The 17,046-nt window shown below is 39.7% G+C and overlaps 1 protein-coding gene across 1 annotated transcript in view; it reads right to left on the bottom strand.

The window, feature by feature from the left end:
- wdr44 (WD repeat domain 44) overlaps window positions 1–17,046 on the bottom strand; it is a 47,821-nt gene that overhangs the window by 14,786 nt on the left and 15,989 nt on the right. The window contains exons 4-11 of the mRNA XM_088925313.1: window positions 10,650–11,292; window positions 8,841–8,971; window positions 6,519–6,623; window positions 5,727–5,863; window positions 4,027–4,110; window positions 3,577–3,683; window positions 2,786–2,937; window positions 1,380–1,518 (exon numbers count right to left, since the gene is read on the bottom strand). Of these exons, the coding sequence (XP_088781439.1) occupies window positions 1,380–1,518; window positions 2,786–2,937; window positions 3,577–3,683; window positions 4,027–4,110; window positions 5,727–5,863; window positions 6,519–6,623; window positions 8,841–8,971; window positions 10,650–11,292 (1,498 nt within the window). The remainder of the gene's footprint in view (window positions 1–1,379; window positions 1,519–2,785; window positions 2,938–3,576; window positions 3,684–4,026; window positions 4,111–5,726; window positions 5,864–6,518; window positions 6,624–8,840; window positions 8,972–10,649; window positions 11,293–17,046) is intronic.

Below are 17,046 nucleotides of genomic sequence, written 5' to 3'. Positions count from 1 at the left end.
GTCTGGCTTATGCTTAAACTAGAATTAAAAATGCAATAAGAAACTGGAGAAGTACTAATAAAAACTGTTTTTTCTTTTGGAACTAAAGATGTACAGTAATAAATAACACGAGAATTATCAAAAACCACTCTTTTATGAAGGCATGTTGAGTGGAACATGAACCCGTCATTCACCAGGTAAACTCTATTACTTGCAGTGGTTTAACTACCTTTACCAAGAGCCAGGCCTCCCTTACAGCCAATCAATTCAATCACCCCATCAGTCAATCAGCTTCTCAGTCAGTCCCCAGGTAAGTCAAAAAACCCATTGCAGATTTAGCCCCCAGCTGTTATAATTCAAGGTTTTCTCTTATCTGGGGAAAATTCTTGCTCTGATATTTCAGACTATTTTAAGGGGAGAAGGCATCAGGGTTTCTACTTCTTATCTTGCACCTCTTTCTTATCTTATCAAAATGGCATACAAGTAAGGGAACTGGAAAGGGGTGGGGGCAGTTGGGGTCTCTTCCTTTTTTTGATGAGGGTTCCTGTTTGTATTCCTGCTGCTATTTGTTGATGGATAGACAGGGACATAACTAACTGCCCTCTCCCACTCAGTCTTGGCCGCTTGGCCGGTCTTTTGACCTTCTCCTCCAGACTGTCTGTTTCCCCAGCCTCCAAGGCTGTTTATTCTCGACTGCGGCCCCCACAGTGATGGGGTGATTTGCCCACTGACATCAGAACTGCTCAGTCCCCGACCAGCTTTAAGGGTGTCTTCTAGACTCTCAGGTTTAAGCAGCTCTCTCAGATCTCTCTCACACGGTCTCACAACGTTCACCTCCAGCTGACTCGGCACTCTGCTCACTGTTATTCCTTCTTTACCGGAGTCAGTGATTCCTTCCCTACATCCTGTTCACCACTCAGTGGACACCATCATCACTCCCCTCTGAACAGGCACTGCACTTCTAACATTCCTGCAGTCATGTTTATTGTTTTCTGTGTTTGAATGATTGTTTTTATATATTACTGTCTACTAAGTAAGTTGCCATGGGAGGCACAGTGGCACAGTAATTAGCATTGCTGCCTCGCAGCGCTGGGGCCCCGGGTTCAATTTTGTTTATGTGGGTTTCCTCTAGGTGTTCCGGTTTCCTCCCACAGTCCAAAGACATATTAATAAGTTAATTGTCTTCTGGGAAAATTGGCCCTGGTGTGACTGTGTCTTTGTGTGCGTCTTGCCCTACAATGGACTGGCATCCTGCCTTGTGCCTACTGCTTGCCAGGATAGGCACCTGCTCCCCCATGACCCTCGAATGGGAAAAAGCATTTAGACAATGGATGGTTTCAAGCAGCTCTGGAGAAGGATGTTACCTAAACAAATTAATAATAATATTTCACTTAAGTTACCTTCAGTGTTGTACTTTATCCTCATGTTGTTGAAGTAGTCAAAGGCGTTTTTCAGTACCCATATTCGGACAACATTATCCTGTCCAGCAGTTGCTAATAATCTACCACAGTGAGAAAACTTCATTGTCCACACAGCACCCTAAAAATACAACACAAGCACATTAAAATTGGAGAATAATTATCCCATACAATGTCATGTTTAAACTAAAAGCTATAGGATTTAGCAAAGATGATATTTCAGGATTTGCTTTAACACGCCTTTAGAAATAGGAAATCTACTTAAAAAAACAAAATGCCTCTAAAAATCTGAATTTCAGATAGGACAAAAACAAAAGCAAACAGGAATAGTAAAACAAAAAAGAAACCATAAAAAAGAAATAAAAGAATACTTATTTTAAACCTCCAGCTGCACACTCAAGCTATATCATGAGAACAGACAGAAAATACAATCATCAGAATGCTATTCACCAATTTATGAATTCCTCACTAATTTGTTAAAAACTGATCTGCCAGTTAAGTTTAATTAATGTTCAGGCTTTGACGTTTGCAGAAATAACACTCTGACCTACACTTATCAATTTGACAGAATTCTTAACTATCTTAATTTGGATGAATGGGTGTTTTATACACATAGAACAGATACTGTACTTTCAAATCAGTATTGTTTACAAATCCAATACTACACTTAAAAAATAGAGGATTCTGTCCATGCTTATGCCAATGACATTATTCCACTATAACAAACTTCAGGCAGGTGGTGCATTATTGACTAAAGCACCTTTGCTTCCTTCCAAAAAGAGAATGAAAGCGTGATTTAACCACTTAAAGTAAAATAAACTGCTGTTGAAAAAAACTTTTCAATTTTTCAGTCATAGAGCTTAAAAGCCTATTCTTCTATGGGCTTCCTGAAACTCTGAGTCCTAGGGGAGAAAACAGTGCTTTACAGACACCAATCAAATCGAAGGGAAAGTGCAAAAGTGCAGTGCAAGCTTTAAGAGAAGCATAGCCAGCAGGATGGCATAAAATTCCATTACATTCCCATCAAGATACAGATCCCATTGGGAATGCTTCCTGAAAAAAATACCTAACACACCAGATCTTTCCAACCCTCAATTTGAGCCTACTTTTTAGTTTATTTTTAGTTAAGAGACTTTGTTTTTGCTTCATATTTCTTTTTTAAAACACATCGTAACTGCTGAAATAAACCATGATATTTGTAACTACAGAAAATTACATACAACAGAACTATATTCTGGGTACAGTATTTTAGCCAAAAGTTTAAGTGAACTTGTAGGCTGTTACCTTGCAATGCACTGTCGCTATAAAAACCTGAATTGACAGAGAAGCCAGGACATAAAGGAAAAAATGAAATGCCTTCATCTGACAGGTCACCTAGAGGTGCTTACCATGTGCTCCCCACTCAAATCCTGGACAACTTTGATTTGGTCAAAGTCAAAGGGGCCTTTGAACCCATGAGCAGCCTTGAATTTGACAGGCCTGGTGTAGGGCATTCCCTCATCATCACTAGAGGAAGGGTCATCCTGGTCAGTGTGGAACACTGCAAAAAAACATGAAATACAGCTCACAGCAGGGGTACAGCTAGTTATTTGTCTGTTACACACATGCACAGAGGAAACAGATGCACACGAAACACTGTCTTTTTCACAGAGCTTAGGCACTGAACTCACTTTTCTGTCTCACTGTCATACAGGTCACGCTCACAGCATACTGTTACTTCCTCTGTGCTGAGAGAAATCTTTCAGTTCTTGAGTGACAGTTTCCACTGCATTTTTTCCCCCCCAAAGAGGCTTTTATCCATTAAAATGTGTATACTGGTACTTCTCAGTAGCAAACAACAAATAAACTAGGTTGTATTATCTTGTCTCCAAGATATCCTAATGTCAATTTACATAGACACTATTTACAGAGCAAGAACTAAAAATGAGCAGCTGGCCTTGAGTCCCTCAGCCTCTTTTGTGAAAGAGAGGGCTGTGGGCTATGGATCTGTGGGTCCCGATTCCCGAGTTGGATAATAAACAGCAATGTCTGAGGACCATGGTACACCTTAAATCTGCTTTATGGAAAAGAAGATGCAAACAGGATCCCCTTATATATTGATTCACTGCAGTATTGCCCAATTCAGGGAGATCGGCTTGAGTTTATTCATAAGCTTGAACTGCAACAGCTCATACCATACCTTCATCGCGCACACTCTTCACCTTATTGACTGCCCTCTCACCATACTCTTCAGCCAGGTGTTTAGCTCTCTTCACAGACTTGCCCAAGAACTTCTTTAGCTGCGTACTAGAAGTGTAACATGTAGGAAAAACAAACCATAACCTTAGAACTGCAAAAAGAGAAGAGCATTTGCCAATGTATCACACATCTCGATTGAAGCATTGAAAATTATATTTTTTTCTAACAAGCAGTAAATATAAATTGCCTATCTTCCGTGCAGTTTGCAAGGTTTATTAATAGTGATCAGGTTTCCTCTGAGACATATAATATTATAAAAATCTGGAACAGTTAAGTGTTTTCGGCGTTAATCACCTGATCACAAGTGATACTTCTGTTTTTCAATTTACTCTAAAAGACTCGCAACCTAAGATTCTCGTGAATGAAGTTTGTTTATGTTAAATGCTCTTACGTTTTCTGTTTTAGCTTCCCACCATCATTGTCTGTTAAGTGGCTCTGTGATTTATCTTCATCATCTGACTGAGCTGCGTCATTGCTGTAACAAAAAACAGACAAAGTGAACAGTGCCAATGAATTTTCATACAAAAAATTTGCAGGGTGCATAATCAGTTTGCATGACTCCCAGAATGTCAGCTGAGAGGATCTTGCTAGCACTCAGCATCTGACTGGACAAATTTGCACTGAGGTAGTTTTGTGTTTTTTCAAAATGTATAAAGGTCATTGTTTAACAGTAGAATCATGAATGAATAAGCTGTTGACGTCCTGAATATTATGAGATGTCCTATGAAGGAAAATGTGTTTAATCCTTACTGAAAAATGAAAATCATCATTAACAATAGTGGTCTTTAATTTGACAATCCAGTGCTCCAAATGGGTAAAATTAAGTATTGGGTAATATTCTACACCTAGAGTACAAATCAGAAGGTCTTACTTATAAAGTAATGGGAATTTTGCTTTCAGTTTACAAGTTTTCACCTTACAATTTTCCAACAACAAGTTACACTCAATCAACAGATGGGTGTAGCACCACAGATTCTCGTTTTAGCACCTTGTAAAGACATACCATTCAAGATTCATGAAGATGCCAGATTTTTCCATTTTTACAAAGTTATAATTGCCTCTGTTTATGTTGTTACACCTATTTGGAATTGCCAATGGTATGGTCTTCTCAGTTCGTGGCAAGTAACCCTACAACTGCACATGGGAGAAGGAGGAATTGTGGACATACTCCTCCAACACATGCACTTTTGTAGTGCTCGTCTTATAACACTTCAGAGACAGCGCAGCCCAGTAACAGGAGTTTCAGCACTGGCTTGAGAAAAGGCACATCTCCCACCAACAGCAGCCATATCTACCGTACAAGCCAGGGGTCGCTGTGCTTGCCTATTGCCATGAGAGTCACAGTCGGCTAGTGATGTGACCCAGGCTCAAATCCAAGTGCTTCTACTGGTTGAGCCCCTCAGGGCTCATTTCCAGCTTTAACATATCTGCTAATATATCTTTGACTGGAACAGGCTAACATACTTTTAAATTCCCCAAAAAATTTAAAAATTGGAGGAGTACAGATTATTCTTGCAAGACTCTCAATCTTCTTCCCTCAAACTCATAATCCTCCCATGGCTCACTGCGTTAGGTATTTTTTTGGATAAATTTCCTAACCTTTCCCCATCTGTTGAAAATTATTTTATCTGAAAATGTCTTTGTCCTTATTTCCAGGATTTAATGCCCATACAAAAAAAAATGTAAGAAAAGAATCGCCTGTGAGATGGTTTGAAAGCTAAAATTTGACGGTCTCCATCAATAAATGTGCTGTAGAGAGTTCATGAAGAAACCAAATTAAATATCTTATTCTGCAAAAATGTTATTAAAAAGTGCTCCATGAACATCTGTTCAAACATAATAAATACAGATTCTATAAGAAGATTTTGAAAGTTTACGGAAAAAAATGGTAACTAAATAGATTGTCCCTATAAAATTCAATTTTGAAGACGTGTCTGCAAATCTGCTGCTATGATCTCACATGTGACCCAAGTTGACCACATTTCCCACGGCCAGAAGAACCTGCAGCCCTCCTGGAAAACCGTTTGAAAGCCCCGCAGGAAAACATGTGGAGAATTCTGATGCAGCCGTCGGCTTTTCAGGAGTCCTTACGTGACATATTCTTTGGTTCTTCTCATGATGTGCAGCGTGAGGGGGTTGATACCAGTTGGCAGCTTCTCCTCTGCTAAACTCAGTGGGATTTCCTCTCCAGTGTCCAGGTTTTTAATCATTACACTTGCTAAAATTTCCTAAAAAAAACACTGCAGAATGAGAGACCGTCCTCCATTCAAAAGCATTCAGTTTTACTACGGAATCTGAACAGTCATGAAAGGTGTGAAAACGCTGATATTTAGGTAGTAAAAAATAGCTACACCAACTGGCTTTACAGTGCAACAAAATATGAATTACAAATTGTCTCAAAACTATGTCTCATTCTGACAACCAGATTATTACCACAATTGTTTGCTATTTAGACGTGTTCTGCAGCAAATACTTTGAACATTTAAAAACATTTAGTAGTAATAATGCTTGCGTAGAATTAAATAGGAATATACATGTGAAATGACCAACAAATATGATAAAACTGTGCTTAAGTAGATATTAACTCACATCCCAAGCGATGACTATGAGTTCAGATTCTGATAAAATTGAAAGATTTTTAAAACCAGATACAACCATAAAATAAAAGCTTCTTCCTCCTTCCACAGTTGCACACAAATTCATTGACAATTTATGTCTTCTACAAAAAAATATATTTCACATAAAACAGTGCTAATACACAGAATGTAATGCAGTTCACCAGACACCCCTGCAGAGTCAAACTCCACCAATGTGTGAGCAGAGTGTGCTGTTTCAGCAAACTGCATTTCCAAATGAGATACATCCCTGCTGCAGAGACCTTACCTCGTCTGTTAGCTCACGCCCCGAGTTTGACCGTGGCCTCTGGGGTCCTGGGGTTTCACTTCCAGCTGATGTGGACATCTGTCCATCTGCTGCCTTGCCATTTTCCTGAAAGAATTGAGAAAAGATGATGCCATCTTTGCCATTTTGGCTGTTGTTGTCTGTCCTTCAAATCAGGCATTGATCATTTGCCAGTTCTTCTATAGCACATGCACTACAAGTGTGAATCTGAAAAGGTTTTATGAGAAATGTACCAGTTCAGACACCAATCATAAAACAAACAGAAAATATTAATGTTTATATACTGTAATTCAACACGTGGTGGAAAGTGCTGGACCTTGCATCTTTGGTAACAGTGTGACTTCACAATAACAGGAAAAGGAAGAGTTTCCCAAGTACAAATTGTTACACGAAATTTATCTTACAATAAGGGGAAGATGGGAAACACTAAGCTGTGCGAAGATGCTTGTCTTTGGACATCATATATGTCTTCTTTAAGTTGATTTGGACAACCGAAAGAAAACAAACCGAAGGGATTAATGTTAAAATGTAGAAAGCCCTAGTTTAAAACCCTGTGCACAATTGTGATCACTACTTACAAAAAATACATTGCTTTTCTTCAATCTGTCTAGAGAAAAAATGCTAGATATCTTAAAAGAATGCCCTTTACCAAGAGCTGACAAGAATTAGATCTTCTGAGCCTTGAACTGAAAAGACTATGAGAGGACACTATTCAAAATCCTAAAAAGCATTGATAAAGTCAACACTGTGGACGTCTTTAGAATCACAATTGAAACCAAAGCATAGAAAGGGAAATAAAAGAGAAATGCATTTAAAAATTAAAACAGGAGGCACTTTTTCTACACAAAGGCTTGTGGGAGACTGGAACAAGATACCCATCAATGATAGCAAAGCTGATGCCCACATATCTTTCAAGAAACAGCTGGATGAGAACTTCAGATTAGTAGCTACTATCAACCAAATGAACTAGATGGGCTAAATGGCCTCATCTCTTATGGTCCTTAGTCAGTGCCATTTTGTTTGCATTCCAGCTGAACTTTCAACGACTTAAATTCAGTATTTGAACTAATTATTTACTTAAATCAACCTTTATGTGAAATCTGAAGATTTTTTTAGTTGAAATGTTGTTACAAAGTTCAGGTTAATAAGGTAACATGAGGTATTTAAAATTCACCACAGCATGGTTTATGACTCACTTGAACACTTATTACTTCCCAAATTTACAATTACAATGGAGGACAACTGCTACAGTAGGTGGAAGCTACCCTCCAAAAAAACATGCATTTCACTAAAATGAATAAGGGGCTGTCAACAACCGTGTGGACTTGCAAGGTTGAAAAACTAAAGGTATATATTGTGATGGAGCCAACATTTATCCAACAGTAGCAAAGGGCTTAGTCAGATCAGTTCAAGAGAAGACAAATAGCCCAAGATATGGACATACTGTATGCACTTCCCCAGCAGCATTTGAGTAACCCCAAGGTCTATATAGACGGTTACCCTGCAACATAATTTCCAAAGGAAGGAATCAAATCATCTAATCCTAAAAATAAGCCCACCTAAAGAGTTCATGCATGGGAAGCACCAAGGCAAACCAAATCAAAGATATTAGCGCTCACACTGCGCTCTGTGTGAGTCCTAATGCCCCAGTACAGTGATGGGGACACTAAACTCTAAAAAAGGCACCGTCCTTTGGATGAGACATAAAACCAAGGTCCTGACTCTCTCTGATCATTACAAAATCCCAGGGTGTTTCTCGAAAAGAGTAGGGGTGTTACCCCCATGTTCTGGCAAAATTTCTCATTGGCCTTTACAAATCATGGCTGTCTAATAATACCCATCTATGAATTGGCTTCATCACTCCGTTATCCTCCCCACTGATTTATGAGTGGTAAACATATTGGCGCACCTCAGCTGCCGTCACATCGTTTAGGTGGGGTTACACACTGGTGGTGGTGGAGGGGAGTCCCCATTATCTGTAAAGTGCTTTGAATGGAGTGCCCAGAAAAGCACTATAGAAGTGTAAGGATTATTATTATATTAGTTTACTTTGCAAGAACGTTACATTCATTACTCATTGTCAGTCAAAAGTCCTTGTCATTTGCTAGCCTAATGACTTCAGCTTTCCACAGCTCTTAGAAAATACAAATGAGTTTTCAAAGGATGATGACAAAAAGACAAATGCAACTAAATGGGATCTGGCCTCCATTATCTGCTTTACATCCAGGTTCCCATGAACAAGCAGTCAGTGCAATCTTTACGAATGTTTCACACTTCCTGGTGGAAATGTGAAAACCCACTGACCTGAGCTGTGACCACCTTATCTCCACTGGTGGCGCTGGCCAAGTCTAGTGAATGCTGTAGCTCCTTGGTAATAGATTCCACCGCAGTATTCGGAGACACCAGGCCACTGGATTCAACTGTGTCTCCAAGGACTGTAAACAAGAATGGCAGAAAAACTGGTCTAACAGCACTTATTTCCATGCATGGCAAGCCATTGCAAGCAAGTCACTGGAGAACCCCATTAGATGCTGTCCCCTAGTCCAATCGCACTGACCTAATGCTTTCCACAAAGTTGTTCAATGCCACAAGTCAAAAAGGCTTGTTTATTAGTAATGCTATAAGGGTAACTGAAAACAGTGTAATGTATGCTTGACCACATTTTGCATGAAATAGGCTTTCCCACATATTTTTTTATATGTGCACAATATAACAAGTCATTAGAAAATCAGAATAATAACCACTCTTTTTCCCATATAACATTATCTGGAAGAAAACAATACAGTAATGTTCCAGGATAAGTTATTTTCTCCCAAGTGAGGTCATCACACTTAATGGAAAAGCATTTTTTCTGTATACAGTTAATTCCTGTGCTTTACCAACAAAATAAATCCAGAATGGATTTCAGCATTGCATATTAAGGGGATGCTCAATGAGATGTAGAACCAAACTTTTATCACATTAAAATACAACCACTCCATTGCTAAGGGAGACAATGGAGCGCCTGGAAATGCTGTACACACTGTACAGAGCCATATAATTATGATGAAGACTTGCAGAAAACCAAGAATTTGAGAAACAATCAGAAGCTAAAACATAAAAGAACATGTTAATGGCAATTAAGGTTTTAACCTAGATCTAATTTTTTTCAGAACCCAGAAAAAAACATGAAGCTAATTCAAATTTTTTTCCCCCCATCTGATTACATGCAGTGGAAATTGAAGTGTGTGGGCTGTATCTGAGCACCTGTCTGTGGGGGTGTGAGTGAGTGTGAGGCTTCTGAAAAGCCTCTGCAGAGGATACAAAGCAACATTAATTATTCATATTGAATATCTGTTTAGGTCCAATGAACAAAGAAAAAAAAACAGATGAGAGTCTGTCAACAGAGAACCCATCCCATTAAAGGCTGGAAGGTCATTTCAAACTTTCTACTCAATAAGCTTTGTCCTCAGAGGACACCCGACTTCAAGAGCGCTCAGATTTCCCAGGAAACTGAAATTTACAGCAGGCAGTGCCATCTCTAAATTGTTATGGGAGGAGCTGGACAGAAAAACCAGGAATAAAGTAGTTGTGACTGCTAGCCTGGAGGGGTTTATAAAAAAAACAACTGGATTAATGTGTCAGGAAAATATATATTTTCCTGAATTTTAATTTCAGAAGGTCAATACATTTTCATATAAATCAGTACTTGTGCAACCTTCTTATTCAGTCCTTCCTGTATGATCTGTGATCGCTTGTATGCATCCCTGTTTATGTGTGTAACTATAGGTAACATTTTCCTCTTTCAAAACGCCTAGACATGGCAAATGTTATTCAATTTCATCAGCAAACATTATGATTTTTACATCATGGTGCTTAACGGGCAGGAGTTTTTGTTTTTTTAAATGGCTTTCATTTCAGAGGAAATAGTGCAAGATCTCACTGGAAACAAATTATAACGCTCCGATGCAGCATGTTCATATATAGCTTTCAACGGCTGAAAAAGTCATTTTATAGAAAAATAAAATCAACCAGTGTATAAAAAATAATAATTGGCATGTTAAAGCCATTTTGGAAATATTCACCCATGTATCACAACACTATGGAATGACTGCTCAGCACAGACTCTCTCACCTTCCAGCCCGGACGGTCGCAGTGACTCTGGTCCGAGGTCACTCTTCTTCTTCCGGGGTGGAGGAGCGGGGCGCGTGGGGGGGGGAGGCCGGGGTGGAGGGGCGCCCGAAGGCGGACGGGGTCGTGTCGGAGGGAGTTTCTTGGTACTGGCCACAATGTCAGGCTCCACGGTGAACTGCCTGGGGGGTTTGGCTGGGGCCGAGGAGTCTTTGTCAGGCAGGTCATCCGCCGTGGTGAACTGCTCTAAAATGTCTGCCCTTTTGGGTTCCGGGACTCCATCGGTGCGGATGTCCGGCACTGGCATGCAGGGTTTCTCCTCGGTGATGGCGCTGGTGATGTCTGGAGGCTTCACGGCCTCTGATATCCGTTCAGCCTTGGGACGGTCCTCTACCGGACAGGGAGTCTGTGTCGCATCGTTGCTGAGCCCGTCCTGAGAGTCCTGAGCTCGGCTGCGGTCCACAGGCTCTTTGTCGCCCTCGTGAAGCAGCTGCTCTTTTACAGACTCTGCATTCCTGCTCTGCAGCTCTGACCCTAAGTCTGAGGGACCTGGACTCTCATCTCCAAAGTCTTGTTTAACTGGTACCAGCAATGAATCCCCAGTAGTGCTGTCTTTCTGGCTTTCTTCAATGATGCTGTCGATAATCTGTCAGGGGAGACAACGGTTAAAAACTCCTGCTCTTTACAAACTTTTAAAATATGTATTTCAGTATTGAATTATTATAAATTCCTGTACAAGCCAAACTATATTTACACACCTTGTACATAACACCACAAAAGAGGCAGCACTGCCCTTCAGCCCATAAATCACAACAACTTTTTATGTTAGGTCACTTAAGAAAAAAACTTAAAAACTAACACACATTGCATCAGTAAGATCAGTAAATAAAACATTGTATACAGTTTTGAAGAGCATGATACCGATTTAAAAAAAATTGCTTCTTCCAAATCAGTCAAAACAAGAGTGAGATCAAGTCCGTTCCGAGGCTTAAATGAACATCCTGCACTTACTGTATAATAAAAGTAATGAATCATTTATGTTTTGAACACGGAAGACTACAGAAGAACCATAATTCGAGCATTCACAATCATCAAACACATGTGTGACAACAACCCAAAACAACTTTTTCATAATCAATGGTAAAACACAAACCATTATGTGGAAATGCGTATTAAACGGCACAGCAAGCACTTTTTATATAAATATGTTGTGGGAGTCTAGGGCAAGCCACTACTTTGATGACAAAGCTGATAAAATGGCTTCCATCAAGAAAAACTGAATGAGATCCTCCAATTAATTGTCTGCTAGCAACCAAATGAGCTAAATGAGCTGCAATGACCTCCGACAGTTTGTAACCTCTATTACGAGCTTATGTTCTTAGACACCGGCGTCATGAAGGCTGCTGTCTGTCTGATGTCACTCAAATCTGATGAGAAAATAAGAAAATCCCAACTACTGTACAGGGACGTTTACCACATTAATATTTTAGAGAAGGGTACTGTATTTCTCCAGCAGACTGGAGTAACAGTGAACAACATGTTAGGGGCTGTCAACATGAATAACAGGTGACATCTAGGGAAACAGAATCCGGTCTCTTACAAAGTACACCTAAGGCCTGAGATACAAGGAGGACCTTCTGCCTAGATACATGTACATATATTAATGGCAAAGGCAATTATGTCAAATGTTTTAAAAAATGTAAAAAGGTGTGTATATATAGACAATTTCAATTTTTATTTCTTTGCAGTTCATTGGGATTTGAAGGCCCGAGACAAAACAGTGGAAAACTATGGTCACCACAAGCAACAATCCAAATGTGTACTGAGAGAGGCTTAACCTCTGATAACACAGTGATGCCGAGTGATAACAGACAGTGAATTAGCACACATCTCTGGCTTCAACAGAGAGATCCAGACTTGAGGCAAAGATCAGTAATTGGATTTTGTAAAGCAGCTCAGTCAGTCCTCAGTAAGGGTAGACAGCTAGTTCACAGTTTAGTGAACAGTTCTCACTCTACAGTGCAATGTGAAATTGTGAATTTAAAGTGAGAAAATAAAAATAGTTGATTTTCTGCCAAAATGCTGGACATTATGACCATACCTTTAAGCTGTGACTAATAACTCGCTGAAAGCAAAGCAGAACCAAGCCTCATTAGAGGAAACTACATGGGAAAGGTCTTGGCAAAAGTATAATTTTACTATGATAATCTAAGAGAATATAAAACACTTTCTTGGGAAAGCCATCTGATACTTTAATGAGAGATAATTCTATTTGGTGTAATGTCTTCTAAAAGGAGGGAACTGTGCCAGGTAGTCCATTTTGTGAGAATGTGAAGAGGTGTTTGAGAAACACAGAAGGAGAGTCAGAGGAGAAGAGGGGAGCTCTTGCACTCTCCATCGAGAGCAGAGAGCCAAAGCCTGCTCGCTCAAGAGCAGGCCAGCCTTGGCTTCAACGTGCTGCAGCAGGTCCGCTCGCTAGCACGGCAGAGAAACCAACAGAGCTAAAACATGGACCTAACATCTCAGAAATAACAGAACGCTGGCATAAAAAATGGATGGGCGACAAAACCAGCCAAGAGGCAGGCTGCAGTACTAATCCTGGATAGCATTATCCCCCTCTTCTTTCACAAAGGCCTCCAAAACCGAAATGGGCCCACACAGCACCACGGCGATTGACCTGTGTCATGCTGATGACAGAGCTCCTCAGCAGACACACACACACACAAGAAATGCCACAAGTGCCCCGGGTCACAGTAGCACATTAACACCATTAAGGTCTCATTACATCTTTTACAGCAGCTCAGAGGAAAATGTGTTTATAGCAGCAGCAAATGATGTGTGAAAAGACAGCTTGATTGAAGATCCCAAGAGGCCCATTGCATGGTGCTGTTAGATGAGGCACGCACCAGAGGGTTTGCCATTTCACTTCATAACCACAGTAGACCCCTGATGTTGTTCTCAATAAAGCTTAAGATGGGAACAATGACACTGAGTACATGCACAGTCTTCACATGTTCTAGTTCTATCAGGGTGAAATCATCAAGGGGCACATTCCCATTTGTCCCTCTCACTTGTTATAGATCATTGGGTTGGGCTCCACAGTCCTGCACTCATTTCCTCTGAAATACTTAAGACACTCCACTGTCCAGTTCTTTTAATCTAACTGCTGCCTTTAACCACTCTGCTTGCTGGTTTAGGTTTCGGCACGCAGTGTATTATTTCCATCAACCTCTGCACACAGAACTTCAAGCAAGTCTCATCAACGTGCTGATTAAGACTTTGCTCCCTTATTTGACTAAACAGCTAAACAGAGTCAGTGTTTTTCCTTCTGCTCAAGTCCGTCATTTTGTCCATTTCTTCCATTCATATTCCAACCAGTTGATCCAATACAGAGTTGCTGGGGAGCTGGAGTCTATCCCGGCAAGCAAAGGGCACTAGGCAGGATATATACTGGGTGGGACGCTAGTCCATTGCAGGTCAGACACAGACACAAACATGCACACGCTCACACCAGAAGCCAATTAACTACCAATATGTGTTTGGACTGTGGGAGGAAACAGGAATGAGTTATATTTTAGATGAATGAGAGTCTTATTAAAAGGCACTAATTAGCACAGTGGTCATAGCAATTACACATTTCATGCAGATTTTTAAGAATGAAAAGCAACCTTAAAAGAGGCCTCAAACAATGAATTGAATTAGCTTGTGATTAAGAACTAAGCTGGAACAAAAAAACACCAGAAAAAGGTACTCCATTTCCATGCGAGAACCACTGCAGTATGTCAAATGTCACATTGCTGCCTTACAGTCGATAATGCAAGGCAGCACACTAATGAACTCAAAGGTAAAAAAGAAAAACCACAGTCCAAAGAGAAATCAAGATCTTGTTATTTTTTCTGCTGTTGCAGTTCACCATATCAAGAAACAGTCTCTTGGTAGTTCATTTTTAAGGCTAAAACAGAAAATTAAAAAGACCTGAAAAGGCATTTGAATTCCTTAGATTTCATTATGTTGTTTGGTGTATATATCAGCTATGCATTTTGTTTTGTTTTTTACCTTTTGAACAATTCCAGTAGCTTACTGCTACAGAGAGACATTTAAATTGCCCTCTGCATACTAATTGGACATGAGGGAAAATACAAGTTTTAAAGACTTTTTTTATATATATACACAATTCAGAAAAAAAAAATAGTAGATAATGCTCCTACACTGTACTCATCAGCTCATGCAGCTTGTTTAAGTCTGATGTACTTTGTCTTTGGAAAAAAAATTGCATTATACAGTTTTATATAAACTTTTTCTTGAAAAAAAACTCTTGGTGGGACATTACAGTACATTTTTGGAAATGAAAGAATATGTGAAATTGCCTTGTTTGAAATCTCTTCCCAGCAACTGTAGTTTTCAAGAAAATATTTACATTTGAGATGAGGACAAAGACAACCCGCATGTAAAAAAAACAAAACCACATTACTAATAGCCAGCAGCCATATCACCCTGCAACTCACAACTGGCAACCCACTGAAGCTAAGCAGGTGTGAGCCTGGTCAGTACCTGGATGGGAGACCTCCTGGGAAAAAATAAGGTTGCTGCTGGAAGAGGTGTTAGTGGGGCCAGCAGGGGGCGCTCACCCTGCGATCCATGTGGGTCCTAATGCCCCAGTATAGTGACGGGGACACTATAGTGTAAACAGGCGCCGTCCTTTGGATGAGACGTAAAACCGAGGTCTTGACTCTCTGTGGTCATTAAAAATCCCAGGGCGTTTCTCGAAAAGAGTAGGGGTGTAACCCCAGTGTCCTGGCCAAATTTCCCATAGGCCCTTACCAATCATGGCCTCCAAATAGCTGTGAATCCCCATCTATGAATTGGCTTCATTACTCTGCTCTCCTCCCCACTGATAGCTGATGTGTGGTGAGCGTTCTGGCGCACTATGGCTGCCGTCGCATCATCCAGGTGGATGCTGCACATTGGTGGTGGTGGTCCCCATTACCTGTAAAGTGCTTTGAGTGGAGTGTCCAGAAAAGCGCTATATAAGTGTAAGTAATTATTATTATTATTATTTTTATATTATTATTATTATTATACTACTTTTAGGGGCTTTAGCATGGAAAAAAATGAGAAGAAAGGAAATAAATTATTATATATCAGTATATATAAAATAAAATATATAAGGGGAAATAAGTCATAATAAAGCAGGCTCCTTTCTAGTAATACAAAAAATAATAAAAATGATAATTAGCCTTAAAAAAGCCTTAAAAAAAGGCTTTGCCACTGTCTTCATGCAAACCCTAGGAGCTTGGGTGATGTTTTTCATTAATTAAAGAAAATTAAGATCTTCAAAATGACACTTAATTGTTCTAGTTTGCTCATCCGGCTGCTGGAGACGGTAATTTGCTTTGGGTGAGTGTCTTTTAAAAACACAAAAGCAAGATGTAATAAATTATTTACCCGAGGTACACAGTACTCATCCATCCGTGTGAACAGTGCTGGCATGCAAATTACTACGCAGCTGTTAGCATGAATCAGTTTTCTATACACCGACAATTTTAATAATGACCACAAAACAATTAGTAAAAACCTGTTATTCCTGTTATTCCTATTGCAAAAACAGGAGGCACTTCTTCACAAAAAGGGCTGTGGGTGGCCAGGACAAACTACATACCAATGTTATGGAAACTGATAACATCACTTAGGAACTAAAATCCAAATGATAAATATGATCCTAAATGGCCTCTTCGTGTTTGCAAAGTACGTTAAAGTTAAATCTTACATATTTGCAGAAACCAAGAAGCAAAGCTGAATTAGCAATTCAACATTCAATGAAACACATTAAGTCATGCATGTATGCTTTGTTGGATATGGTGTCCTTGACTAGAACATGATAACATTAGGCTAGTTATAGTTACAGTTCATTTTACAAATTTCTAATCCTAGTCAAAATACAGACATCAAGTATATTTCATACTCCTCGCGTTTTACTCCTGTTTCTTTGAATGCCCTAAAAGGGGGATTAACATACATTTTCAGAAGCAGTTGTAATCAATCCATTTCAGCCTTTAGCCTCCAACATATTTGGGACATTTAAAATGTTTCAGGTTTGAAGGCTTTATACACAACATTTTTTAACAGGATAGTTTACCAGCTATCGCCGTCTGATTTAAAAAAAAAAAACTCATCCTGATTTTTAAAACTGTTTGACATTTCAAGATCCAGAATGGTAAGTGTGGTAACCTTATTTTACAGCATACATGCTTAACAGGGATCCTGACCTTCAGTTCCACTTATGTAGTGCTTATGATCTTTGGATGCAGCACAATTAATATTTTCCTTCTCTTGATTTGCTGAGGACCTGGCTCAATGCTAGAGGTTTCGTCCTTAGCACAAGACAAAATTCTCCAATCAC

The sequence above is a fragment of the Atractosteus spatula genome, chromosome 9, assembly GCF_055471065.1.
Source record: "Atractosteus spatula isolate fAtrSpa1 chromosome 9, fAtrSpa1.hap1, whole genome shotgun sequence".
In the NCBI taxonomy this organism is placed as follows: Eukaryota; Metazoa; Chordata; class Actinopteri; order Semionotiformes; family Lepisosteidae; genus Atractosteus; species Atractosteus spatula.
The sequence above is the reverse complement of the archived record's forward strand: the minus strand, read 5'-3'. Positions and strand labels throughout refer to the sequence as shown.